At 44.9% G+C, this 26,991-nt stretch overlaps 1 protein-coding gene across 2 annotated transcripts in view; it reads right to left on the bottom strand.

The window, feature by feature from the left end:
- The window catches only part of CHD7 (chromodomain helicase DNA binding protein 7), a 121,599-nt gene that overhangs the window by 65,628 nt on the left and 28,980 nt on the right, over positions 1-26,991 (bottom strand). For both annotated transcript variants that reach the window (XM_079722225.1, XM_079722226.1), the window contains exons 2-3: positions 16,150-16,580; positions 1,495-1,636 (exon numbers count right to left, since the gene is read on the bottom strand). In XM_079722225.1, the coding sequence (XP_079578351.1) occupies positions 1,495-1,636; positions 16,150-16,580 (573 nt within the window). The remainder of the gene's footprint in view (positions 1-1,494; positions 1,637-16,149; positions 16,581-26,991) is intronic.

Here is a 26,991-nt window from a genome sequence, read left to right as displayed (position 1 = left end):
ATTTCATAAAGTCCATTTGAGTCTGTGTTAATGCAAACAGACTTGTAAAAAAACAGCAGTGTTTGTGAAAGAACAACAGAATTTTCTTGACTTGTGTGACGGTCTTCTTAGTATTGTCCAAATACTACTGCACGAAGGTCTTAGTTTAAGCAAAAACAATTCAGGGGAAAAAAAAAAACACCTGTGGGCATAAGAATTAAATTCAAAATCATTAAAAATACTTTAGTTTAAAACCCCCTAAACGATTTTTTAAAAGATAGCTACTTACCTTCCCAGTATCTTTTCACTGATATGGAAAGTTAGAGGAAATTACAAAATTAACTCAAACTGCCAGAGGTTATCACTATGTTAGTTATAGAACCAAACCAAACTGAAACACATTCATTTACACACACACACACACACACACACACACACACACACACACACTCACACTCTCTCTCTCTCTCCCTGCCCTTTCAGGTCCTCTAAGGTTGGGTCGTTCTGTGAAGTTATAGACACCAAGGAGTTCTAGTTAAACACACACACACACACACACACACACACACACAAACAAAATCTATCTGAAATTCTTTAGCACAGAGCTGTATATTGCAAGTACTTTGTTTCTAACATTTAAGCAAATCACTAGGTACAGGGAGAAGTACTGAGAGTGCACCAAACCATTAGGAAAGGTCAAACCCGCTTCCAGGGGCTGCTTGCTTTTCTAGCAGGATCCTCAGTAACTGCTCCTTGATAACTGAGATGTCATTCACAGAAGCCACATTCCCAGCCATCCCAGAGGACCAAGCTGGCATGCTTCCAGGGAACGTAACAAGGAAATAATGTTTAACGGTCACGTGTAGGGGTCCCTTACTTACTGTCCAATCAGCGAAGGCAGTGTGTTTTACGCACAAGAACCTAAATTCCTGATGTTTATTTCAGGGCCAGTTTTTTTTGACTGATTCCTATAAAAGTCTCCAAAAGTCAGGAGACTCTAACACTGGAAAATTGTGCAGTGCTGCTGTCCAGAAAGTCACTAACTTGTTCAGAAACTTTAGTATTACACAAATACTCTGACCGTCAGATGTCAGAAACCTGAAGACGAGCTACAGATTACACTGTGATTTTTTGTTCTGCAAAATAAAAGAACTGACAGGGAACCAAACTTAGCAGAAAATTAGAAGTGTGGGTGAAGCTTTAAAGGAACCAACATATTAAGACTATGTTAACACTAACATATATATAAACATCAAAAGATACATGTACAGAAATAAATGAAGAGTCTCCGTTTTATTTATCACAGAGTCAAAGATGGCAAAACCAAGAAGTCAGGAGTTTAATTCTGGGTTGGCCCCCCAGCTCTCATCACTATGGATATAACGTTCCAGATGACAATAAAGCCATCTCTACAGCAGCTCTATAACAAAGACAGGGAGGTCCAGTGCACTCGATGTGCAGCTAAAGTTACCCACGCTAAACAACCACAGCTCAGGATCAGAATGATGGTATTACCTGAACACCTGGGTCCTCGTCTTCTTCAGGAGGAGGAGATGATGGGGGTGTTTTGTCTAAGTCTGAATTCTCAGAACCTTCTGTTTTTCCCTTGTTGGCCTTTTTCTTCAAAGCACTTGCTTCTGAATCAGGTTTCTTATTACTAGAATTCAAAGTGGATCACTTAGTGTTCACTTTTTAACAAGGTTTTTCGTACGCCCCATGCCTTATATTTCCCACATCAATATCCCTAAAGTATCTATAACAATTGATAAATCAATGCACGTGGGCCATCGAGAGTTAAACAGTACTCTCAATTAAGTTTTTACAGCAAAACCCCATATCGATGACCTTCAGCAAATATCTGACCTAATGAAAAAGAAACTGCATGCAAAAACTCCTGATACCACACAGAATACATTTGTTCATCTAGACAATGCATGATCCCTGGCAATACACCAAGCCATAATGAAAAACTGGATTAAGAAATCATTTTGCTATCAACTTTTTAAGGTACCAGAAGATGTTTTTTAAAACTGTCAAGGAAAACTAGAACATAATGATCATTTCTTCTGTGTCTCTTGCAGATAGTTTTAAATACTCCTGTTTAAGTCCTTTTCTTGACCAGTACTACTAGGTGTCCTCTTTTATAACATTCAGATACATTTTTATTCAATTTATAACCTTTTAAAACATAACAAGATATACAGCAATTCCTCTTCTACATAAATTTATTTAACGCTGTATTCTTAAGTAAAAATCAGCTTTATTTTGGTCTAGACTTTTTTTTTTTTTAGGTAGTCACGATGGCCTTTTTTTCAAAAGCTGGGTCTCCAAAATACAAAAATATACCAAAGTGTCCCCGACAATTCAAGTGCGTGTTCCATAGTATGTTTCCATCAAATGTTAATAGGATTTGAATGTTACATAAGTCAAAAGACAAGAATGAACTGTAAGAAAACAATTTTTTAAATTTAAGTTTACTATCACCTTTAGAACCTTTATTTGCCATTCTTTTAGAATGCACACTTGGTGCTGCCTTCCATACCAATTTCCAAAACCCAGCCCCAAGGGTTTTTTAATATTGATTATTACCATTTACTATCCAACATTTCAAATAATCCAACCTCAGTAATAATTATTTTTACTATTTCAAGAAAGCCTAAAATTCTAATAAATTTTGAAAACAAAAGATACATTTCGAAAAGCTTTGAAAAGTTTAAGTTTGTAAATTCCTAGAAAAGTATGCTGTCAGAATGCATTAAACAGCACTTTTTTTCAATCCCAACAACTACAAAAGGAAAAGAGGCCAAGATACCAATATGCTTTTATTTAAGTAAAGCACGTCATGTAAAATGTTTCAAAAGTATTTAGTATAATTACACACCTAAAAGGCATTTTTGTAATGAATAAATACAATATTTGATAATCATAAACTAGTCATTTTCAAATACTCAGAGTTTGTTTTTATTTTGTTCTGTTAATATTTGAGCCTAGTAAATGGCCACATAAGGAAAAAACTTACGACAATTCAGATTATAGCAAGCAGCAGTTAGGTTTAAAGAGTTCTTTTTAATTTACAAAAAAAAAAAAAAAAGGAGTGTCCTAAAAACTTTAAGCCCCCGAAAGATCCACAGAGAGCATAATATTTTTTAAATTAAAAAAAAAAATCCATACAACAGTTCCTCATCCAACTGTCCTAGTGTTTACGCTACACATGGACAGAAGTCTCCCCTACTATGAGGCTCCATTTCCAGCATTTATTTCCGCTCTAACTGCCACAAATTATACAATACTACAGCTGAACGCTGGGCCCCTTTCCTTTCATCTGCACGCCAAGAGCAATCAGATTACCCTGGTAACCAGCGGTCACATGACCAGCACCTGCTCTTTTGGCTGGATGCCACTGACTAAAGCCATCTGCTTCCCTCAATCAGCTTTCAAACATTCTCAACACCTGCGCTGCAGTGTTTTGTGGTTTCTTTTATCAAATCAGTGCAAAACTGCTTCCAAAACTTTACATATTTCTCAAATTTGTTTAAATCAGAGGTAGGCCTGTCACGGAGTTGAACCACTGCCAGGTAAAGAGGGCTGGCAGCAGGTCCTTCCCCAGTGCCCTCTCCACACCACAGTGAAGGACACAATTTGATTTAGTGGGGTTCCTGCACCAGGGGTAAACTGTCCTACGGGAGAAAAAGGCTTACTGCCTCGGAGCCCGCCAGAGCCCGGGTCTGAGGAGACGTCAATCTGCTGGAGGAGAGAAGTGCTAATGACGTTCCATCTGCCCTTCCCAAGGATGCACTCTGTGGAACCTCCAAGAACGTGCAAAGTCAGACAGGACCTCTCCAAATGCGCGGACAAAACGCCTGTAGCCAAGGGAAGCAGCCACCCCAGCTCTGATGACTGGAGGATTTCTAAACTCAGTGGACCTTGAGCTATTCATGCTGCTCCGAGACATCTAAGCATTTCCTTGCTAACATCTTCTCATGACATCAACGTACAAATCAAAAACACACCAAGCAGTCAAAAAAGCTACAAAGCCTTCAATGTTCACCCCAAGACATTACAATCAAAGACACGATAAAGTTATTTACATCAGATTGCCTTTGCCACTATTTTGCAATAAGCTCGTTTGGATTTTCAACTGTTACATTAAAACTGCTTTGCCCCAAAAGAGCTAAAGCCAGCATTTTTTTTTTTTTAAAGCCAACGAGGAGCACTGATTTCAGACAGCCCTCAGTTCAATGCCAACTCTGTCATTTATAACCTGTCTGTCTGTGACTCTGGATACGTCACCTCATTTCCCTGAGTCTCAGTTTTCTCATCCATAAAATGAGGTTAGTAATTACGTCTTGCTCCAAGATTCGACCTTTCCAAGCACCTGGCACACTCGACTGGGAGCTGTTCTCTAACTGCGGCTCAGACCACGGGCGGAATCGACTGCGGAGACTTAGGGACGGGGCCCTCTGCGTCGTGACCACGTCACCTGGGCCACGTGAAGAGAAGGGACATCCTTTACCAACAGTCTCAACACCAGCCCAGAGGCCACTTGCCTCTATACCCCTGGCCCCTGCTTTGGTTCAGACGCGCATCAAGTCCCACCCCGACTGTCACAACGGCCTCCCCGCCTCGTCCCCATCACCAGCCAGGGGCAGGGCCACCCGCCATCAGACTGCTGGCGAAAGGACAGGTATCCGACGGCCACAGCCGCGACCCAAACCTGTAAGGTTCAAGGCTGGTCTTTCGTAATGTCAGAGCCAAAACACGGCCGTACACACATTCCTCTCCCCAGCTATAATCTGGGAAGCCCGAACGCACGAAGAGGGCAGCTCTTCCGGTTGGGGACAAGGAAGCGGTACTTACAAGGACCACCCCTCAACCCGACACTACAAGGTCCGGGACGAGGCCACGGGCTGCTTGGCGCGAATCCAGAGCCTCAAGGCGCCGCAAACAGCTGCAGGGCTGGCCCCGGCCCGACGCCCCGCCAGCGAGGACGGCCAGAAGAGCCAGCTGTGCGGGGTCCAGCCCTGACTGGCCTTGGCCCGGAGAAGCCCCGGGGCTGCCTCCACGCGTCCCCTGGACCGGCCCTGCCCGCCGCGTTCCCGAGCTCTGCGGCTCAGTCCTGCCGCCCGAACATGCCCCGCGAACCCAGCTCCAGGCACCAGCAGAGCGGCCCGCTCACACACAGACCCAACCGAATCATCCTGCCCAAAGCCCCAGCCCCACGTGTACTGACGTCTGAGATTCTCAGTGCGCAGTCTGTATAATCGGCAACATGAACTTTATTTTTCTACTTTTCCCACACCCCAAGCTCTCCACCCTCCACCCCGCAGATGCACAGGACCGCTCCCAGAAGCGGACGCACGTCTCCGCTCCTTCCACTGGCCCTCGCGCACTCATCTGCAAGGCTCAGCTGGACATCACTCAGTCCGAGAACCATTTTCTGGCCACCAAAGTCTGGATTAGTAAGATCTCACACTCTCCACATGCCACGCGATGTACCCCACACAAGGGATGTTTAAAACACACAGTACTGGGTGGTAACATTACTGCAATGCAGTAAAACCAAAGCACCGGGGGTGTGTGTGTGTATATGTCTTTCTCCTACTATCCTGTTAGCTCAAGAAGGAAATGTGTCTTATTTATCTCTGTATTCCTTGTACCTGGTCAGGTGGGCTACTTATAAACTTTAGCTGACCAATTAAACAGTACAAGTAACTGTGAAATCAACAAACACACACACAGCCCTGACTACCTGCAGCTAAAGCGCTCTTCTCGTTAACTCATTTACATTTACGAAAACCCCACGTAGATTCTATCTTTATGAAGCTCAGTAAAATGGGGCTAAGCTACTACCAAAGTAGAGTGAAACCTAGCGAGTTTTCAAACCCCGTACACCTGTATACCTCCCCTCCGGACTCACAGAGTTCTTTCATTTCCTGACCCTTATCGCCCACCATTACTGGTGAGGCCAAGATGCAGGGCCGCCCCCTCGTGAAGCTAGGCAGGCCCTTGTACCCTTGGAAAGGGTTATATCTTTCTGGGGATGCTGCTGGCAGTTTGTAGGGCCACCGTCCCTCCACCAGCTTTACTTACATGTCCCATTTCACCATGAGAGGGAGGTCCCAGTGGCGGGCAGCGGGACATTCTCAGGGTCCATGGCTAAGGGACACTTAGGTCACCCTGCCAGACCAGGCTCTAAAGTTCTGTGGTTGCCTCCCCCAACCCCATGTGATCATAACCTACACCACCCTGATGAGAACTCCAAGAAACAAGTGCTGGGTTCAGAGAGGAGGGGTCCACACGGGGGGAGTCAGCCCTCTGGAAGGACACATTCAGTGTATGGCTGTAAGAGGCCCCAACGATGGGCCCAGTGACAGTACCTGAAGTGGGGCTGGACACATAAATCCAAGCTAAGATAGAGCATGTAAATAATGAAGTCTTTGCGGTGAGGAACGAGTACAGGTTTTTTAAACACGACTTGATGCAAAGGGCTAGAACTTACTGGAAAGCCAGCTAGCTGCTCTGGTTTATTACAGAGTGCAGGGAAACATGGATAAGCATCAGCCTAAGGGTCTAAGTCCTCGAAGGAAAGACAGTTTGAAAAGGAACCGTATCATGGAGCCAGACATAACGAGAGGAATGGAGTCGGCGGGTGAAGCTGTGTGGACAGTGGCGGGGTTGGGCCGAGCAGGACAGCGAGGATTCTCCAGCACACAGACCCTCGAGACAGGACACGGCAGTGATGGGCCCCCTCACATCGGGGAAAATCAACCTGGAGGCTCGTGAAGATCAAACAGGTCCGTTTTCAGGAAATCAAGCCAAAGTGTCACACTACCATCTTTTAGGAGAGCAGAGAGTACTGAAACATATCCTTATATTTTACATACATAAAGGCCTTTTAATAAAAAACTGAATGTCATGGAGGAGAAGTGAGTGATGTTTGTGGCACAGGAAGTGTATGGCTTGTCGTGATTCAGAAAGATCATGTATGATAAAATACATGAGCCGCTAGGGTCGTAGGAGAAAAGCGTCTGGCCTCTCAACTTCAGATTTTCCTCTAAGTTTTTCAACAATGAAACAGAAAATTAAAAGATAAAGAGGCAAACTAAAAAAGCGACAAGATAAAGTACTAAAAGTTTAAAAGGATCAATGAAGGCAATATAAAATGTGATACATCAGGAAGTAGAATAACCCAACAAAATAAAATAAAAATGTTAAAGTCCTAAGACTAAAATTTTATTTAACAGCTAAACTGGGATGTGATAAAATGCAGGTGACAGAATAAACTAATGAAATAAGAGTCAAGACAAATTCTGCACGACAGACAAGAGACGCAGAAGTCAACACCTTCACACGAAGGCCCTTGGAGCTCCCTAGGCCAAGGGCCCAGCAGCGGTCAGCAGACGGTCCGAATGCTTGAGACTCCCTACAAGGCAACGCGGGGCAGAGAGCATCTGGGCAGGATCGGGGGACAGGAGCCCCCGTCCGCCCAGGCAGTCAGCCCTCGGGTGCTGAGCCGGCCCCCGACTCCTAAATGCCACCCACAAATTCTTCACCCTACGCTTCTGCTTGAGAAAGAGAAAGAAGGAAAGCTGAGAAGTGGAAGAGAGAGAGGGTTAGGGGAGGGGGTTCTATTTTACTTCTGAACAACAAATTGCAATGACAAATTATCAATAGAGTTTTCAAGTTCTCTGCCTCGAAGACAAATAATTTAAATTGTTACCTTAAGTAGCTCCAAATAATTTAAATTGTTACCTTAAGTAGCTCTTACACGATCAAGTACTCCTGAAGTACATTAATTGTGCTAAATTTCTAGGAAGGGAATAGCAAAGAAAGTTAGGAAAGATACAGAAACCCAACTTGCTTTCATTTAAAATGTGTATTTCAAACTCAACAGGCCTCGCCTTCACATCTTACAATCAAATTGTGCAAGGATAAGGAAACAGGGTCAAAGAGGTTACACGCTCAGCCCAGGAAGCAGCCGTCCCAGGACTGGGCCAGAACCTGCCCGGCTCCAGAGCCCCTGTCTCCGTCCTGGGGCCGGCCTGAAGGTCTCACCTCTTCGTGGAGATGTACTGTGGGTCCAGCACTGGCCTGGCCTTTTGGGGGACCCTCCAGGCCTTGGAAACCTTCCCTGGTGAACACCTCTGTTACTCCGGCTCATCCCTGGGTGGCCTTCCAATAACATCAGAACCCTGTCCTGAGGAAAGCTCCAGTTGACCATTTTATAAAGAAGAATGTTTTTAAAAAATGAAAGAGAAAGTACAGTAGAAAGTTCTCCTGAAAGAGCTAAACCCATTTTTAATGTTGAATATATTGTAGATGGAAAAAAAAAAATCACAAAGTCACGAATTATCATTGAAAATCTAAAGGTTATTGAGTTTTATGGACTGAATTAAGATCCGCCAGAAGTAAGATGGAAGCAAAGTCTGGTGGGTGAGCTGATGTGTTACCCGATCCCAGAAGCTCAACAAACATCAACATTAGCCCCCCAGCTCTGTAGCACCGCCTGGCACTGCAACACGGCAGAAAGGATCGGGCAAATCAGACATCACACGACCTGTGCAGAAAGCGTGCCTTTCAGTGCCCTTCTACTACGGGATATTCTTCCAAGGGCCAATACTTGGCTATCTGTGCCAAGTCCTAAGATGCTAGCCTTATTCACGCCCAGCGTTCCCACGACCCAGGACGGGGACAGTGAGGGCAGCGTTGGCAGCCAGAATCCCACTTCCTGGATTCATAAGTATCTTCTCTGATCCACCAAGGTGGCTATGACAACCGGTGAGACATGCAGCCCACCCTCCGTTTAATCAGGTGAGGTATGAGGTATGTAGGTGGAGAATTAGGCAGAGCAAATGGCAAGGCCTACGAGGAGAAAACCTCACCACCTACCCCAACAGAAGAAGCATGAAGTTACGTTATTCCTACAGGGATCAGGCTACACATAAAATTAGTAATCTAATGGAAGTTCAAGGGTGTTGCCTTTCTAAAATTAAGAGAGAGAGAGAGAGAGAGAGAGAGAGAGAACAGTGTCTTTTTTCTTTTTTTCGCCACAGCATTCGGGGCTTGTGGGATCTTAGTTCCCCGACTAGGGATCGAACCCGCGCCCCCTGCAGTGGAAGCACGGAGCCTTAACCGCTGGACCGCCAGGGAAGTCCCACAGTGTCTTTTTTCTTAATTCGAACTCTCCAGCTCCCTGTTAAACATTTTAGAGCTCAGTCACACGGACTTCCATGGAAAGGTGGCTGAAGCAAAGGCCGGCCTCTCACGGGACTGACGCTCTCACAGCGGCTTTGCATCCAACACCCCACAGGGGGCTCTGTCTGGGCAGAAGACAACTAGCAAAAAGATCTTTATGTACCACGTGACACGTTTCGCCTCTGCACAGAACTTCATACTTTTCAAAACATATTCATATCCATAGACTTTTTTTTTTTTTTGCGGTATGCGGGCCTCTCACTGTTGTGGCCTCTCCCGTTGCGGAGCACAGGCTCCGGACGCGCAGGCTCAGCGGCCATGGCTCACGGGCCTAGCCGCTCCACGACATGTGGGATCTTCCCGTACCGGGGCACGAACCCGTGTCCCCTGCATCAGCAGGCGGACTCTCAACCACTGCGCCACCAGGGAAGCCCTCCATAGACTTTTTTAATGATAATTTAAAAACTCAGCTTGTGATGCCTTCTGCTCTTTATCTTCCGACTCTGACATCCCCAACACATCTCCTACGGCAATACACGCGACACCCTAAAATTCCACTTAGGAAGACTTCAAAGGAAGGCGTCTCCAGAAAAATGCCCCTTTAACACCCTCCTGCTGCCCAGGGCCGCCTCACCTCTCACCTCTCCTGCGATGGGTGCAGTGGGACCTACCTCGCCTCTCCCACACAACCACAAGGCCAGCAGGCCACCGCTCTGAAGTCCACTGCAGCTCACTGGACGGGCAGGAACAAATTCCCGCCAGGCCCATTGTGGCCCATTCCTGCATCCGGCCCAGACATGAGTCAGCAGAACTTGCTGTTAAGGGTCAGTGATGTTGGGCCTCCGTCCCCCACAGTGAGTGTCAAGGGAATCACGGGCTATCAGAGGCGGCAGGGTCTGAACTCAAAGCGGCTGACAGCACCCCCCTGCTCATCCTGATTTAAGACAAATCAGATAGCGGAAGGGTCATAAGTGGCCTGTCACTGGCCTTTTACATGTACAAGGAAGTCTCTGAGATGGTTATCGTTCCTTTCTCGAAGGAAAGGAATCCCCACGGGGATTAAGAAGACCTCACGGCCCAGCGCCTTTGTCAAAGAGAAGGCAGCCTTCAGAAGGGGAAGGGGGCACCTGGCTGCACCCCTGGCCCGGAGCTTGGACGTAACGACCAGGAGCAGACAGGGCAGGCCAGTGGGCAGACGCGTGATGCTCAAGACACTTCTTCCTTGTTCCTTGCCAACACCTAAAGGGCTCAAAAGTCCTTTGTAACCACGTGCCAGAGAAACCTGCACTCTCTTCTGCTGGTACAGTATCCAAAATACCTAATTCAGTCTGTTCAACTATCCAATGTCTTGGGTCAAAGCTAAGTCACGGCACGTGAATAAAAGAAAGAACAAGAAAATAGAAGAAGAAAAGCTGCTGGTTTAATTTACTTTATCACCTGATGGGGAGATATCTGACTATCTAGGTTTTCTGTACTTATCAGCAAAACAAGTTTAACGGTTTGCTTTTGTGTCCGAGAAATTTTACATATATAAGAGCACATGAGAAAATATGTATTCGTTACTCAAAATACACCACTATTGGGCTTGCTGGCTGAATAAAAATATTTCTCAGGTAAATGCTGCTACCCTTTTAGATCATAATTGAGAAAACAATATCTGAAGAGTTAACTAAGTTCCTCAGAAGAAAGTAGCAACATAAATATTAATGACAGTGTGGAATGCAAAAAATACACTTAACATGTTTTGGGTACTTTATATGTCTTTTGAAGTAAGAGTGGTAAGTTTACTTTTCACAGTTTAAAAAATATATATCTTCACTCTTCATTGAGAAGTAGCATTTTAGCTTCCTCTTAACTTTAATACCGGGGGTGGAGGAGGGGCCAAGGACCAGATGAGTCCCTAGAACCTGCATTAGACGCACATCTCCATGGCTGCATTGAAATGAAGCTTCAGTAGTCAAGTCACAACCTTTGGCTAAGTTCCCTTCTTTATGTACATTCAAAGAATCTTTATATAGCTAAATGGACCACTAAATCCTCCAAGAGTCATTCAAAGGAAGCACTTCCTCCAAATTCTCTCTCATTTCACAAGGTCCAAGCATACACAACAGAAAACGCATTGAAGAGAAGACCACAAATCCTCATATTTCAGCCCCGTGAATCCTTCCATATGCAAAATGGCATCCTCTCCAGGCCACAAATGTCTTAGCCTTTATTTTCAATATTAACCGTCAATATTTAAAAGCTATAAAGACACCTGGGGAAAGCACTAGACAGGTAGAAAAATATATATTTAATGTAAAATGGGAAGAGGGGAAAAAAAGATATGGTCCTAATTAGAAAAGAGGCATGTGGTCCATTTCCTTCACCAAGATTTTAAATGTCTCTTTTTGGGGACTTCCCTGGTGGTGCAGTGGTTAAGAATCCGCCTGCCAATGCAAGGGACACGGGTTCGAGCCCTGGTCCAGGAAGATCCCACATGCCGTGGAGCAGCTAAACCCATGCGCCACAACTACTGAGCCTATGCTCTAGAGCCTGCGAGCCACAGCTACTGAGCCCACGTGCCACAACTACTGAGCCTGCACTCTAGAGCCCACGTGCCACAACTATGGAAGCCCACGAGCCACAACTACTGAGCCCATGCACTGCAACTACTGAAGCCTGTGAGCCTAGAGCCCGTGCTCCGCAACAAGAGAAGCCACCACAATGAGAAGCCTGCGCACCGCAACGAAGAGTAGCCCCTGCTTGCCATAACTAGAGAAAGCCCGCGCGCAGCAACTAAGACCCAAGGCAGCCAAAAATAAACAAACAAACAAACAAATAAATAAATGTCGCTTTCTGAAATGCCGACACCTTTTTCTGTTTCACTACCATTCTATATAACAGCTTCTGGGCAGATTCTTTTAGGTTCTCCTGCATAGGCAAGACAGACCCAATTATATCTTGGTTGCCAAAAGGGCCACTTTGCTGGGAATGGCCACAAATTCAAGCCTCAGTGGCTTTCAGGGATGACAGGTAGTGAGAAGGACACCGTGAAGGCGCATAAAGAAAATCAGCCCCACTAATGACAGCCACCTTTCTCATGTCATCTATGACTGTGAGTATGTGAATGACACAAAACCAGCTCTCTCCTGTGTGGACATAATGTAGACCCCCAGCGGGTCACTGCCGTCACCAGCCGCTCAAAGGGCAGCACGTTTGTTCGGAGAATCTCACCAGTGATAAGGCATAGAGGGCCAAACAAGAAAGATGTGAGTAGTTCTACAGTAAATGTTTCCTTCCATTTCTGTTTATCCCCTCTGTTTCAGCCCTCTGTAGGAGAATTATTTTCTGTATAAACAAATTCATCAAGTTAACTTATTCAAGGATGGAAATAACTGGTATCACATAACGTTCTGCAAAACAAAATTGCCACTGCAGTATTCCAGCGCCTAAAGCAACCTGCTCTGGCAATTCAGCCCCAGCACTGACATAACCCAAACCTCCTATTACCTTCATCACTGCGTATTCAATTTACATAATTATTCTGCTATGCTATTCAGAACTTACATGTAGCTGTGTGCAATCTACTTATCCTTGCTTCAGGGATGTTTTTTCCTTCCTAGACTTAGAGGAACAACAAGACCACAACTTGAGATACTCCATTCCCCTGACCACCTGAAACACTGTAGCTCAACACAGTAATGGGTTGGCTGGTTAATTCAATGACAATCTCTATTCAGTTACCAGATTCTTGGACAGCCACCCCCATCTGAACATCCACGACAGGAAAACCTCTCAGGCGTTATCCTCACCACACTTCATCCTAAATCAGCAAGTGGCCCTCCGAGGTCAAGTCGCCAGGGCCAGCAGAGGTGCCGCAAATGCTCTCAGCGGCCCTCCTGGATGCACCCCCTTCCCACTTGCACTTCTCTAAGCTCTAAAGAAGGGCGCCCCTCAATTACTTTCACACCACTCGGGGAAAAACGACTGTCACCTACAGCAGCCATCAACTGAGACTACTAGTCAAAAGCAAAAATAAAGAGAAAAAAAGTACTAGACTTCCTCCTTAGGAGAAGATAATCACGCGCCTTCCTCCTGCCAAAAGTGTGTGACTCCAGCGCAAAGCTATCACTCAGACTCAGCCACGTCAGCTGCTCACCCTGCACAGAGACTCACACCTCAGGCTGGGCAGCTGAGGGCACAGATGGGCCTGCACTAAAGGGTCTCCTACCGGGTAAAGGCAGAGTCTGCACCTGCACCAAGGAGGCGGGGGGCCCAGGAACGACTGGACTTGATGCCCCAAGTTCCTAACACCTGTTTATGGTCATTAGGAAAATTCAGTAAGTTCCATTGTTAAACAGGGCAATTTAGTATCTGTCCCAACATATCCTACAGGATGTAAGGGTGTGCTAAAGTACGTTTTTAAAGATAGGGTCAGGGCTTCCCTCGTGGCACGGTGGTTGGGAATCCGCCTGCCAACGCAGGGGACACGGGTTCGAGCCCCGGTCCAGGAAGATCCCACATGCCGCGGAGCAACTGAGCCCATTTGCCACAATTACTGAGCCTGTGCTCCAGAGCCCATGAGCCACAACTACTGAAGCCCGTGTGCCACAACTACTGAAGCCTGTGCGCCTAGAGCCCATGCTCTGCAGCAAGAGAAGCCACCGCAATGAGAAGCCCATGCACCACGACGAAGAGTAGCCCCTGCTTGCCGCAACTAGAGAAAGCCCACGTGCAGCAACGAAGACCCAACGCAGCCATAAATAAATAAATAAATAAATTTATAAAAAAAGCAAAGAAAAAAATAAAGATAGGGTCAGTCTGAGGTAGACTGAGAGCTTGAAAGAATATATTTGGAAATTTATGATAAGTATCCAAGATACAGTGGGGGTTTTTTAATCAATTTTTACCATTTGGTAATAAATTCAAAAAATTAAGATAAAAACTTAAGACAGATGTATTTTGAGGCTACAGTTAGTTTTGGTGATATATGATCTGAGTTCCAGAAAACTTCTTCAGAACACACACTCTTTTTTTTTTTTTTTTTTTTTTTTTTTTTTTGCGTTACGCGGGCCTCTCACCACTGTGGCCTCTCCCGTTGCGGAGCACAGGCTCCGGACGCGCAGGCTCAGCGGCCATGGCTCACGGGCCCAGACGCTCCGCAGCACATGGGATCTTCCCGGACCGGGGCACGAACCCGTGTCCCCTGCATCGGCAGGCGGACTCTCAACCACTGCGCCACCAGGGAAGCCCAGAACACACACTCTTACATTGTAAGTTTGTTTAAAAAAATACATTCTTTTAAGATTTTGCTTTGATTTCTTTCTCCTTAGGAGAAATAAAGCACATGCTTCCTCCTACCAAAAGCGCAATACTCGGACTTATGCAACTATGTATTTTTTAAAACCCCCTCATAAATCAGACTGAAAGTCTAACCGTCCTCTGGGCTCACATCCCTAAGACTTAACACAGTACCTACAAACAGTAAGTCTTTAATAAAATATTGCTTAAGTAAATGAAAATAGAATTTATAATAAATTCTGAGGTTAGAGGAGTGCTCATAATGGGAGAAAAACATAATGGCTTTCAATTAAGAGACCACACACTGAGGCATCAAAGGACACTGTAAGTGAATGCAAATATTAAGTTACCTATAAGACTGAGTTATTGAATATACGGTGGTCCCTCAGTACCTGCAAGGAATCGGTTCTAGGACCCCGGCGGATACCCAAATCTGCAGATGCTCAAGTCCTTTGTGGAGGGCCAACTGTAATTCAGTTATTTGGGTACCATAAAAAGCACTGGTGACAAAAGTTTTTTTAATGTCTATGATTCAAAACACTACAGAATAATGTATTGGGTTGTTTAGATATTTTTAGCAGGAAGTTGAAAATCCAAGTTTGTCCTCTCACTTTGCGGCATCTTTCTAGTTACAGAAACCACCCTTCTTTGTGTACCTGCTCCTGACACACAAGAAAGCTCAGAAGCCCAGGGCTGCCAGGCCAGCGAGCTCGCAAAGCCCGCGTGGAGCATGTCAATCTCGGGGTGGAACGCCATGCGCCCTGCACAAGCGGGCATTCGCTCATGGCGGGAGGAGGTGGAGCGTGTTTTCTCCTGCGTCCGCAAACAGGTTCAGAGGAACCAAGTCTGACCATACTTCCATCTGGAAACTATATTTTCTAACATGAGCCACATTCTGAAAAACAGATTCAGATGTTTGGAACTGGTTCAGAACAGTTGTAAGAAATGTTCGGTACAAATGAAAAAAATTAGTCTTCAATGTCTTCTCCTCTCAGCTTTTCTTACTGAATAAATATGCCTCCTGGGGGGTCAGAGAGTTGGTGGGGAAGTACCAGAGGGGAAGTATGATGTGGAGGCGGCTATTTCCTAGGACCTAAAATCCATGCTATTCTCCAGTGCATATCTAATGGGTAACTGCTATTTGATTTCTCCCATGTTGCCCACTAGGATTTCAACGCTGCCCCTGGAAGGCTTACTCCGCCTGCCAAGCGGCGAGAATTCATTCTCCCGTTTCAACTTCTGGGAAGCAGGACGGAAAAGCCTAGTGAAATACAGTGACTCGCCTTGCTTCTACAATCCTTCTTACCCAGTTGGGCACCGTCGCTGAGAATGAGGTCGGTGGTCTAAGCTCACAAATGATTGTGCTGCTAACTTGGTTCTATTCGTTAAATGACAGACTTTCACAAAAATACAAGAAAGGGATTTTAAAATAATAGACAGTTTTTATCCAGTAACGTTTCTAAAGAATCTACCAACCGAATCAACAGTTCATAATCATTGAGTCCTGAATCTTAGAATGCATGAACACCTTAACTTTTCAGTTTGGGTATGAGAAAAAGCAGCTCAGCAATGAGGACAGATGTCCGAGTGCCCCATGCCCACCCCGTGCCCCCACCCCCATTCCACAGGCTGTGACTGCTGTGCTTGTGTCTCTACTGTGTCTGGGGGTGGTTGTTTCCGCCCACAGCCTACCTTGACTTTTTGCTGGATTTGGGTTTGGGCGTCGCAGGTTTTGCTTTCTTTTCCTTTGGCTCTTTGGGGATCTTAGGGGCTTTCGGGGTCTTGGGTTCCTTGGGCTCTTTTTTCTCCTTGGGTTCTTTCGGTTCCTTGGGATCTTTTTTTGCCTTCGGCCTTTTCTTTTTCTTTTTCTCTTCTTGGGACCCATCCAGTGAGTTCCTGTGTAGTTCTTGGCTATCAACCCCACCAGGGAAGTCATCTTTACCAAAACTTTTACTGGGATCCTCTGCAACAATGTGGTTGTTTTTCTTTTTCTTCTTCTTTTGCTGCGGCTGCTGTTCTACTGACAGCAGGTAATCATCACTGTTCACTAGCTGAGCGCTCGGTCCACTAACCTGAGTCATATCCGGCACTGGTTTCTCTAGAAAGGGCTCCGATGGAGAATGCTAAGAGACACAAATAGGAATTGAAGTTAGTTTATCATTCTTTGTAGTGAAGAAAGGAACTGAAAGTTAAGTGGCTGATGCTTCTGAAACTTACACTACACTCAAGGTAGCAAACTTAACCAACTATGCATTTGTGAAACCTATCATTTTCTCTCATCCAGAAAAAAAAAATAGGTTTCTTCAACAGGAAAGCTTTTAAATAAATAAAGAGGGCAATCTAGTAATACAGTAAAAACTTCTGTTCAGGTGGAAGAAAATTTCTCATTCAGCTGAAGACACTTTCCATGTTCTTAGCACCTAGGTAGGAAATGGTGAAGGACAAAACAGCAGCAAAAGCTAAGACACAAAGATGGAATTCAAGTGGAATTTTCCCCATGCAGGAACAGGAACTCCAATTAAAGATATATAATCAAGTCACTTTTAAAAAGAACAAGTCTACTGAGCATTGTAAGAATCAGATACCATGAAAGTTTGAAATCTGAGTGTAAACACATAAATCTTATACAGTACAGGTCATTTCTGATTTAAATGACATTCAAATGTCAAATTAAAAGCACATATACAAGCTTAATGACTTTGGGTTGGTTAGATTTCTCATACTGATAGAAAACGCAGACAATGTTTTTCTTAAGTTATGAAAGCTTTACATTTCCAAATCTCACTGAGAGAGCGAGAGAGCGAGAGAGCGAGAGAGCGAGAGAGCGAGAGAGCGAGAGAGCAAGAGAGAGAGAGAGAGAGAGAGAGGGAGAGAGAGAAAGCGCCCCCACATAGTCAATTTGACATGCCTTGCAGGAGACTTTCAGCATCCACTAAGACCATACCCAGAAATGGTCTTAAATATGGTGGAGAATACCAACACCTGGGATGGGATGCTGAGTGGTCATGACACAAATCAGGGCAGAGGTAGGGGACCATCTGTCTCCACTGTAAACTATGACATCTCATGAGCCTTTACAATTCAATGCAATACTTGAAAATGTTATATCTGCAAATGTCACCCATTTTCTGCCTTTTTCATATGCTTCTCCAGACACTAAATAGTAACTGTAATATAAACAGCAACAGCAATAACAGCCACAAGCATGTACTAAACAGTCTTACCATGTGCTGGGCATGTGCTAAGTAAGCACTTTATGCCCGGACACCATTTGAACCCCATGCCAGCCCGGAGAGCTCCATAGAGACAGAGACTTGCTGAGATGAAGAACGCACCCAAGGAGTTATGGATGCAAGTGACAGAACTGAGAACTGTGCCCCTCACACATGATCCCCAGAAGAGGAGCCACAGGAAAGCCCAGGTCCAGGTCTGCTGAGGCGCCCAGAGTTGCTACTCACCACCCACAAAGGGCTACAAATCAGATTCCAATACAACTCACCTCTACTGAGCATCTGCTTCATGTTATACACTCAGCAAGGTGCTTTCAGGAGTGTGTGCACCTGAACTCACACCAAAATGTGATAATTTACCCCCATTTTTCAGAAAAGAAGTAAAATTTTTTTTAACAAATTTAATCAGTTATACATATACATATGTCCCCATATCTCTTCCCTCTTGTGTCTCCCTCCCTCCCACCCTCCCTATCCCACCCCTCCAGGCGGTCACAAAGCACCGAGCTGATCTCCCTGTGCTATGTGGCTGCTTCCCACTAGCTATCTGTTTTACATTTGGTAGTGTATATATGTCCATGCCACTCTCTCACTTCGTCCCAGCTAACCCTTCCCCCTTCCCGTGTCCTCAAGTCCATTCTCTATGTCTGTGTCTTTATTCCTGTCTTACCCCTAGGTTCTTCATGACATTTTTTTCCCTCAAATTCCATATGTATGTGTCAGCATACAGTATTTGTCTTTCTCTTTCTGACATACTTCACTCTGTATGACAGACTCTAGGTCCATCCACCTCATTACAAATAGCTCAATTTCGTTTCTTTTTATGGCTGAGTAATATTCCATTGTATATATGTGCCACATCTTCTTTATTCATTCATCCGATGGTGGACACTTAGGTTGTTTCCATCTCCAGGCTATTGTAAATAGGGCTGCTATGAACATTTTGGTACATGACTCTTTTTGAATTATGGTTTTCTCAGGGTATATGCCCAGTAGTGGGATTGCTGGGTCATATGGTAGTTCTATTTGTAGTTTTTTAAGGAACCTCCATACCGTTCTCCATAGTGGCTGTACCAATTCACATTCCCACCAGCAGTGCAAGAGTGTTCCCTTTTTTCCACACCCTCTCCAGCATTTATTGTTTCTAGATTTTTTGATGATGGAGGAGGCCATGTGGCTACCCAAGGCCACACCATGGTGGACAGAGGTGACATCTGAATCTAGGTTTCCTAAATCCAGTGCTCTTCTGACTCTGTCCGGCTCCTAAAACCTCACACGCGGGCATCCTCCTAGGAAAGGTGCCGCAGGCTTCACTTTATTTCCAGAGTGCTCAGTGACCCAGAGAAACATTTTAAAAAAGAAATCACTTCCAGAAAAGAAACTGGTTTTCCTGTTCCCAATAAAACCTACTATGGTTACTGAAGAAACCTACATTCAGTTCTCCATCTGCACTAGTGTAAGAGAAGGAGCCAGAACTGTGAGGTGAGAGAGAAAATTCTAGTCCGGGCCCTGCCATGAGCTTTATAATCTGGGGAAAATCATTTCACTTCTTCTTCATCTGCAGAATGAAGTGTTTGGTTTAGATGATTTCCAAAGTCTCTTCCAAAATCCTACGGTATGAGAAAATCTTAAAATACACATTGCCCTTTCTTTGTCAGAGCTGAGAGAGAAAGATGCTGAAGGAGAGTAAGGACAGACAGGAGGAGAGAGAAGCCAGGGCAGAAGAGAGAGAATATGAGCACATGGATGCAGTGTCCATCCGGGGGTGACACGACCGACCAGGTCCTGAGAAAAGCCACTCACCTGCCCCCGGGTTTTCCCTCACAAACACGCTTAACAAATATCAACCAAGGAGCTCTCCAAATTAGCCTTCGCTGAGAATTCATGGGATCTGACTTAACGGTTTTACTATACCTAAGTTGCTGAAGTAGAATTAATTGTTACATATTATTTCCTAATGTAAGTAAAAAGGAAAAAGCCAAATCTTTTCCTAAGAGACACAGAGATCAAACTTATTTGGGACAAGCTATTTCTCAGGAGGTGGAAGAAAAAACATTTCCTGGAAAGGGAAGGAAAGAGGAAAGTCTACCAGTAAACAGTGCTTACAGCTTAGAACGGTGAAGTAATTCCAGGTATGTGTACCTTTCTTTTTTTTTTTTTAATTTTTTTTTTTTTTTTTTTGCGGTACGCGGGCCTCTCACTGCTGTGGCCTCTCCCGTTGCGGAGCACAGGCTCCGGACGCGCAGGCTCAGCGGCCATGGCTCACGGACCCAGCCGCTCCGCGGCATGTGGGATCTTCCCGGACCGGGGCACGGACCCGTGTCCCCTGCATCGGCAGGCGGACTCTCAACCACTGCGCCACCAGGGAAGCCCTTTTTTTTTAATTTTTGAATTTTATTTTATTTATTTTTTTATACAGCAGGTTCTCATTAGTTATCTATTTTATACACATCAGTGTATACATGTCAATCCCAATCTCCTAATTCATCCCAGCACCACCCCCACCACCCCCGCCATTTTCCCCCCTTGGTGTCCATACGTTTGTTCTCTACATCTGTGTCTCTATTTCTGCCCTGCAAACCAGTTCATCTGTGCCATTTTTCTGCATGTGTACCTTTCTTTAACCTGCATGGCATTAACTCCGGTAACCAAATGCCAGCTTCTGATGAGAGATACCTGGTCCACGTTTGTGAATCAGAAGAAGCGTGTAACACATGATACCAGACGATGGAAAATTTATCTGCACTTGAGCACACAAATCATTTTGGATGCTCCTTTCAGTAATACATGAAGCCATAAATTAGTATCCCTTAAAAATGTAATCTTCCATAGGAAGGAAAAAAATGTAAAGACCAAATACAAAAAAGATAGTAGTCGTGTTTGATATGCGGCAGAATTGTGTTTTGGTACTGTTTGAAATAGGGTGGAAAGGTGCTCGGAAATATTATAGTGTTTACCAGGCCCACATCTCCTTAAATCTTTTAGAGAAAAGCTGTTTTTGTAAACATTTAACAAAGAACAGATGGCCTGCCTTAATCATGTGGGGAAACAACCTGGAGCTCACAGTAATACCCTGACAAAGTCTCCCAGGCCCCGCCGTTCCCCTCCGAACGCCCCGCGCATGGTACAGTCTTCTCTAATGCTATTCGATTTTACAGCGGACATTTCCCATCAAGTCCCACTGCCTGACGGGTAATCAATGCCATTAACATCTGATATCACCATATAGGGCATTCCTCAAACCTCTCATTTACTAGGGCAAAAGTAGAGAATGTTAGATACCAAAGGTATTTTTAAATACACCCTTTAGGACTTCCTGCTTGACATATTTGCTATCATAATTCCATATGCCTTTTGGAGCATTATGGAATATATAAGGACTATGCGTGGACTTCTGAAACTGAAACAGAATGACGGATAGCTGAACAATAAATTAAAACGATCCAAGGTGCGTGTTGTCCAAAAAATTACCATAAACTAAAGATAGTTGTTTTTAGTCTTAACTTCACTTTTCGTAACATATAAATTAGACAAACACATAAACAAGTGGCCTCATATAAAACAGCAGAGTAGACAGGATGTAAATTTAACCAAAGGAGAGGGGCCGGGGAGGCGGGGCCAACCCCTCCGTTACCTTTAAGCAAACGTGACCCAAAACGCTCAGGAGCCTTCGTCAGAACAACATAAAAACAATGTGTAAGAAGACACTTTTCATCCATCTCCACTGTTTTCCCTCCAACATTAACCAGCATTTTCTGACTTTAAAGGCTATCTTATTTAACCACATTTTGTCTTAATTAGAGTCTTGCAGCCTCAACCTGCTTCCAAGGTCAAGCACCACGAATGAGCAAATAGTGTGCAATGTCTCCAGTATGGACAATCCCTGCAAACCCACACCATTCTGTAATAAAGGACGTCTCTGGGCAAACATTCTACTTACTGGGTGACACGAACACATCTAAAATCAAAACACTACTTTATAATAAGGAAAAGATACTACCAACTGGATGAGAGGAACATGGCACTTCCAGGAGACACGCCCCGCCCCACAAATGAGGCTGAAGGGAGACAGGCCCTCGCGAGCTCAGAGAAACGCCGATTCCGGGGGAGAAGCGGGAGGCCAGCTACGACCCACGTGACGACAAGTACAAGCTTAACACGCTCCACTAGGATTGAAGTGGCTTGTAAACATACAAATATTAAGTAGTCATTTAAGACTGAAAAGTACAATTCAGTTTTGGGGTTTTTTTTAAAAAATCACTTTGGAGACACGTTCCTACTACCGGCCTTCTTCACTTCTATTTACTTTTCCAGGATCCCACAGGTTCTCAACCCCTCCGCACTCTTCTCAAAAGGAATTCCAATATGAACCCTGAAGTTCCATCTCCAGCCAAAGGAGTGTACCAGGGTTCAAAAGATCATTTAGCGAATGTTCAGTCAGTCCCACTGAGATTTTCACATCTTTTTCTTGTCAATGACACTGATAAAAAGAAGACCGCTCAGTAATACTTGGTGCCCAATTCATTTATTCATCCAACAGACAGTTGAGGGCGTCACAGTAAACCAAGCAGCCCTGGTACCTGCCGGGGGAGAACAGAGCAGCAAACCCAGGCTGATGCCAAGGGGGGCTCTTGGAAAGAAGGGAGCCAGGCTGGGACGGAAGGGGAGACACACGCTGGCCAGGGGCTCCTTCCTCAGGGGACCAGCCCAAGCAACAAACCACGTCCAGGATGGGGGGACAGAGGGCACAAAAATGCATCACAAGCAGCTTTTAAAACCTGCTTTGTGGGGAGGAGATCAAGATAAACAGATGTTAGTTTGAATGGTCAACTGAAATAATGTTTAACTTTGATACAAAATAATACGTACAGAAATAATCTTAAGAAAAGAATCAAGGATTAGAATATTTTCTGGGCTTCCCTGGTGGCGCAGTGGTTGGGAGTCCACCTGCCGATGCAGGGGACACGGGTTCGTGCCCTGGTCCGGGAGGATCCCACATGCCACAGAGCGGCTGGGCCCGTGAGCCGTGGCCGCTGAGCCTGCGCGTCCGGAGCCTGTGCTCCGCAACGGGAGAGGCCACAGCAGTGAGAGGCCCGCGTACCGCCAACAAAAAAAAAAAAAAAAGGATTAGAATATTTTCTGCTTGACTAAATTTGGTACCAGAGTCAGGGCCTCAAGTTCAAGCCTTTCATATATCAGTTAGTTTTATTCAGCTCATTTTTAAAGACAATTTCTAGAAAAAAAATATTGAGTGAATACTTTTATGGACACAAAGATGAACAACATCACGCTTGTTGGTCATACGACTTGAGAAGGCAGAAAGTATAGAACAACATTTGCTAAGTTTAGGATTTTAAGACGTGTTCCAAGAAAAGAAGACTCAGGTCACGGGAGTTTTGAGAATTCTGGGTTAAACAAAGTTAAGCATTTTTCTTTACTGTAAAACTCTCCAAGCCCTTACTACACTCTGAGGGGGAATAGGACACAGTGTGCCATACAAGAAAAAGATATTCTTTTTCCAAGAATATCCTGAATAAAAGTGCTCTTCAAAACACACTCTGGATTATACTGATACAGTTAATCCATCACCTCTGTGGCAGGGATGTGAGAGTGTGAGCGAGAACAAGAGAGACAGCACGCGCCAGTCTCAAAGCAGTGGTTATCAAATGTTTCAAAAGATAGTATGTGACTCTATGAATAAATACTATTTTATATAAATGCACTGAAACAGCTTACTCAATTATGCTCAGATGTAGGAATGAAACAGGAATATTAGGATAATCATATAATCTTCTGACTTGTACAATTTCCATTATAATATATATGCAGTGAAGATAATTACTAAGTTAAATAAAATGAATTTTGAAATATAATAACTTATCTTAGTGTGTCCCTCAGAAGAATCATTAAATTTTAGAATTGAAAAAAATTTTTAATTACTGTGAAGTATCTCGTCTAAAAATCATCTGAAGGCATTTTTGAACCTTTGGTTTTCTGCTTACATTTTGTCCTTAGAATAGATCTGCCATATGCACAGAATCTTTAACAGCTACAAATTAACGTGAGCCACTGTGACAGCATCTACATTATAAATGCATTTTGAATCACTAGAGTCCAAAATAATGAGAATACTGAACCAACTGGTCATGTGAAATTTAATGTTAAATAGCTTCCCATCACATATTGAATACTGACCACCTTCCAGTCTTCAGGGTGGAACTGCGCCACAGGAAGGGTCCCATGGCCTCTGTAACATGTGACACACTATGCTGCGGTGTTTCTATGGTCAGCTGGACCAGAACAGCCCAGCGGTGAGGCTCCAGCAATGCAAACCTCCTTCCTAAGTGTCTGAGAAGCTCTAAGTGGCGCGGACTCCCTCTCAGCGGAGGAGAAGAGGGCGTCTGGCCGCCGTTCCTCACTCTCGCCGCCGCCCACTGTGTCTGCGCCACCAGGCTCAGGAGGTGCTGGCCCAAGGGTGCGGCTCTGTGGCCACCATGCCAGTTGGGTAACAGGTGAGTTCTACTTCTCAGAAAAAGCACCAGGCCAAGTAACAGGCTTGCATTTAAAAACCACGCAGTGAAATAACGTTTGTCTGACAGACACACACACACACACACACACACACACACAGGGCATAGAATTGAAGTGATGTTAAAGTTCTGAAGTTTGTTTTTTGTTTTTGATGTTTCTCCACAAGGGCCTGGGAAAACTAGCTTAATTGTTTGGACAACAGTTGAATGTTGTTTTAACATGTGTTAGTTTTCCAAAAAGTGTATGCAGGTCATCAGGCCACGCCCCCGACCTTGAGAATCTCCCATCCCACAGTACTTTTAATAGAAGGAAGGGAAACGCAGAGGGGCCGAGAGGAGCGTCACTCCTCTGGGCAGGGGAGAAACAAAAACCACACAAACTCGACACAATTCAAAGCCACTCGCTGGGACGATGAGTCACCTCCTAGGCCTCCTGGACCGCACACGGGGGAGCAGACCCTGCAGGCAGCAGGATCACCCCCCCATAAAGATGACACCCATTCTCCTCCAACAGCAGCCCCCCAAGAAGAAACAGGGTCTGCAACTGTGGCATCATGGTGCCTCTGACTTACAATAAGCAAACCACGCTCTGAGCCCGCTGGGGGATCTGAGACACAGCCATACCTTCACCCTCTTGCTCTGAATGTCTTGGTTCCTAAAGGCGGTAAATCATCAAGTGTTGTCTTTTACCAGACACTGCCTGCTAGAAGTAAAAACAGAAAAGATAACGTATGTGCTCAGGGTCCTTAGCAAAGTCAACTGTATTGTCTCTCCCGTCCCTCATTTTTTCTTCCTTCACCACGGTGCATATGGTGCCCTACCCTTAGGAGGCTCCGCTCCACAAATAGCAGGGAATGAGGGTCGAGAGAACCAATCCCAGTTCGCGGGCATTTCTCTTCCTTATTTCAAGTTATCTCTGAGGTCCATACTGTTCTCAAAGGAGTGTCTGGAGGCTGGACTTCGGCAGCAGATACCCAGAGGTGAAGCCACCCAGCTCACCAGGGATAAAACTCGGCAGAACACAAGACAGCAGGGCTTCTGGGCTGGTTGACATGTTTTGGGGGGTTTTTCTTTTTACATCTTTATTGGAGTATAATTGCTTTACAGTGGTGTGTTAGTTTCTGCTTTATAACAAAGTGAATCAGCTGTACATATACATATATCCCCATATCCCCTCCCTCTTGTGTCTCCCTCCCACCCTCCCTATCCCACCCCTCTAGGTAGTCACAAAGCACCGAGCTGATCTCCCTGTGCTATGCGGCTGCTTCCCACTAGCTATCTATTTTACGTTTGGTAGTGTATATATGTCCATGCCTCTCTCTCACTTTGTCACTGCTTCCCCTTCCCCCTCCCCATATCCTCAAGTCCATTCTCTAGTAGGTCCGTGTCTTTATTCCCGTCTTACCCCTAGGTTCTTCATGACGTTTTTTTTTTCTTAACATAAATAAATCCTATTCAAGGCACTACGGACAAAGACCACATTTACAAACTAAAAACCACTTAGTTCAATTCAATCTTTTTTTTTTTTTTTTAACCGTACACTTTCCACTGTTTTTAGCTACCGCTGGGGTACCTAAACTGTAAGTTTGATCCTCAAGTCAGAAAGGTGAACTGTATGGAGTTTGGCTCTGGAGAAGCAATGTATTCCAAGCCTGCACTGGTCTAAAAAAAGGTCAACGTTAAAGGTAACTTACTATAAAGCAGAAACTAACACCCCATTGTAAAGCAATTATACTCCAATAAAGATGTTAAAATAAATAAATAAATAAAAATAAAGGTAACTTACGATGCTATTCCTATGAATTTAAAAAGTCAAACCTCAGTAGACTGAAAGGAAAATGTGCCTTTTTACCTAACATTGAACAATCCCAAGGGTTTGTGTAGAAATGGGAATAGAACAACCTTTCAGGGGAAAAAAAAAAATCCATTTATAAAGAGCTTGGCGATAAAGCTAATTTACACTCGGCAAGTCCTCCAGGATTCAGAGCCTTTGAGTATAGCAAATCTCGTTGGCAATAAATGCTTAATGATGGACTACTTTGGTCCTATAAAAAAACTCATTCACATCTTGTAGGAGGCCGAATTCTAAGGTGATCCCATGACCTCCGCATCCTGGCCATGGAGACACCTGTGCTGCAAGCCAGTGGAACACGGCAAAGCTGAGAGGGTCTCGCAGGTGTGATTAAAGGGCCCAAGTCAGTTGGTTCTGAGTTACTCAAAGGGGAGACTACCGTGGGTGGGCCTGACCTAATCAGGGGGCTTGTGAAGAGGGTGTGGGCCCCCCTTGAGGGCCAGACACTCCCTGTTGCCTGCTAGGAGGAAGCCCCATGGTCAGGAGCCAAGGGCAGCCTCCAGGGGTCAAGGGCAGCCCCAGGCAACAGGCAGCACAAGCTGAGGCCCCAAGTCTCACAGCCGCCCGGGACGAATTCTGCCCACAACCTCAGTGGACCCGGAAGCTGATCGTTGCCCAGCCAAGGCTCCAGATGTGAACGCAGTCCTGACACCTGACTGTAGCCTGGAGAGACCCCAAGCGGAGGAGCCAGCTAAGCTGCGCTCAAATCCTGACTCCCGGATGTGAGGGATAAGAAGGCAATATTGTTTTAAGCCACGAAATCTGTGGCAATTCGTTATGCAGCAATAAACAATGCATACCTTAAAATCCTCTGCCACTCAAAAGGGAATTTTTTTCAGTCTTTCTTTTCCATCCAGGATCCCCCTTCCATGCTAGACATGTCTCTGTCCGCAGGAGGACGGACAGCACAGCAGGACTTCCT

Source organism: Hyperoodon ampullatus (assembly GCF_949752795.1).
Source record: "Hyperoodon ampullatus genome assembly, chromosome: 17".
In the NCBI taxonomy this organism is placed as follows: domain Eukaryota; kingdom Metazoa; phylum Chordata; class Mammalia; order Artiodactyla; family Ziphiidae; genus Hyperoodon; species Hyperoodon ampullatus.
Note: the sequence above shows the minus strand (reverse complement) of the source record. Positions and strands in the feature narration are given on the sequence as shown.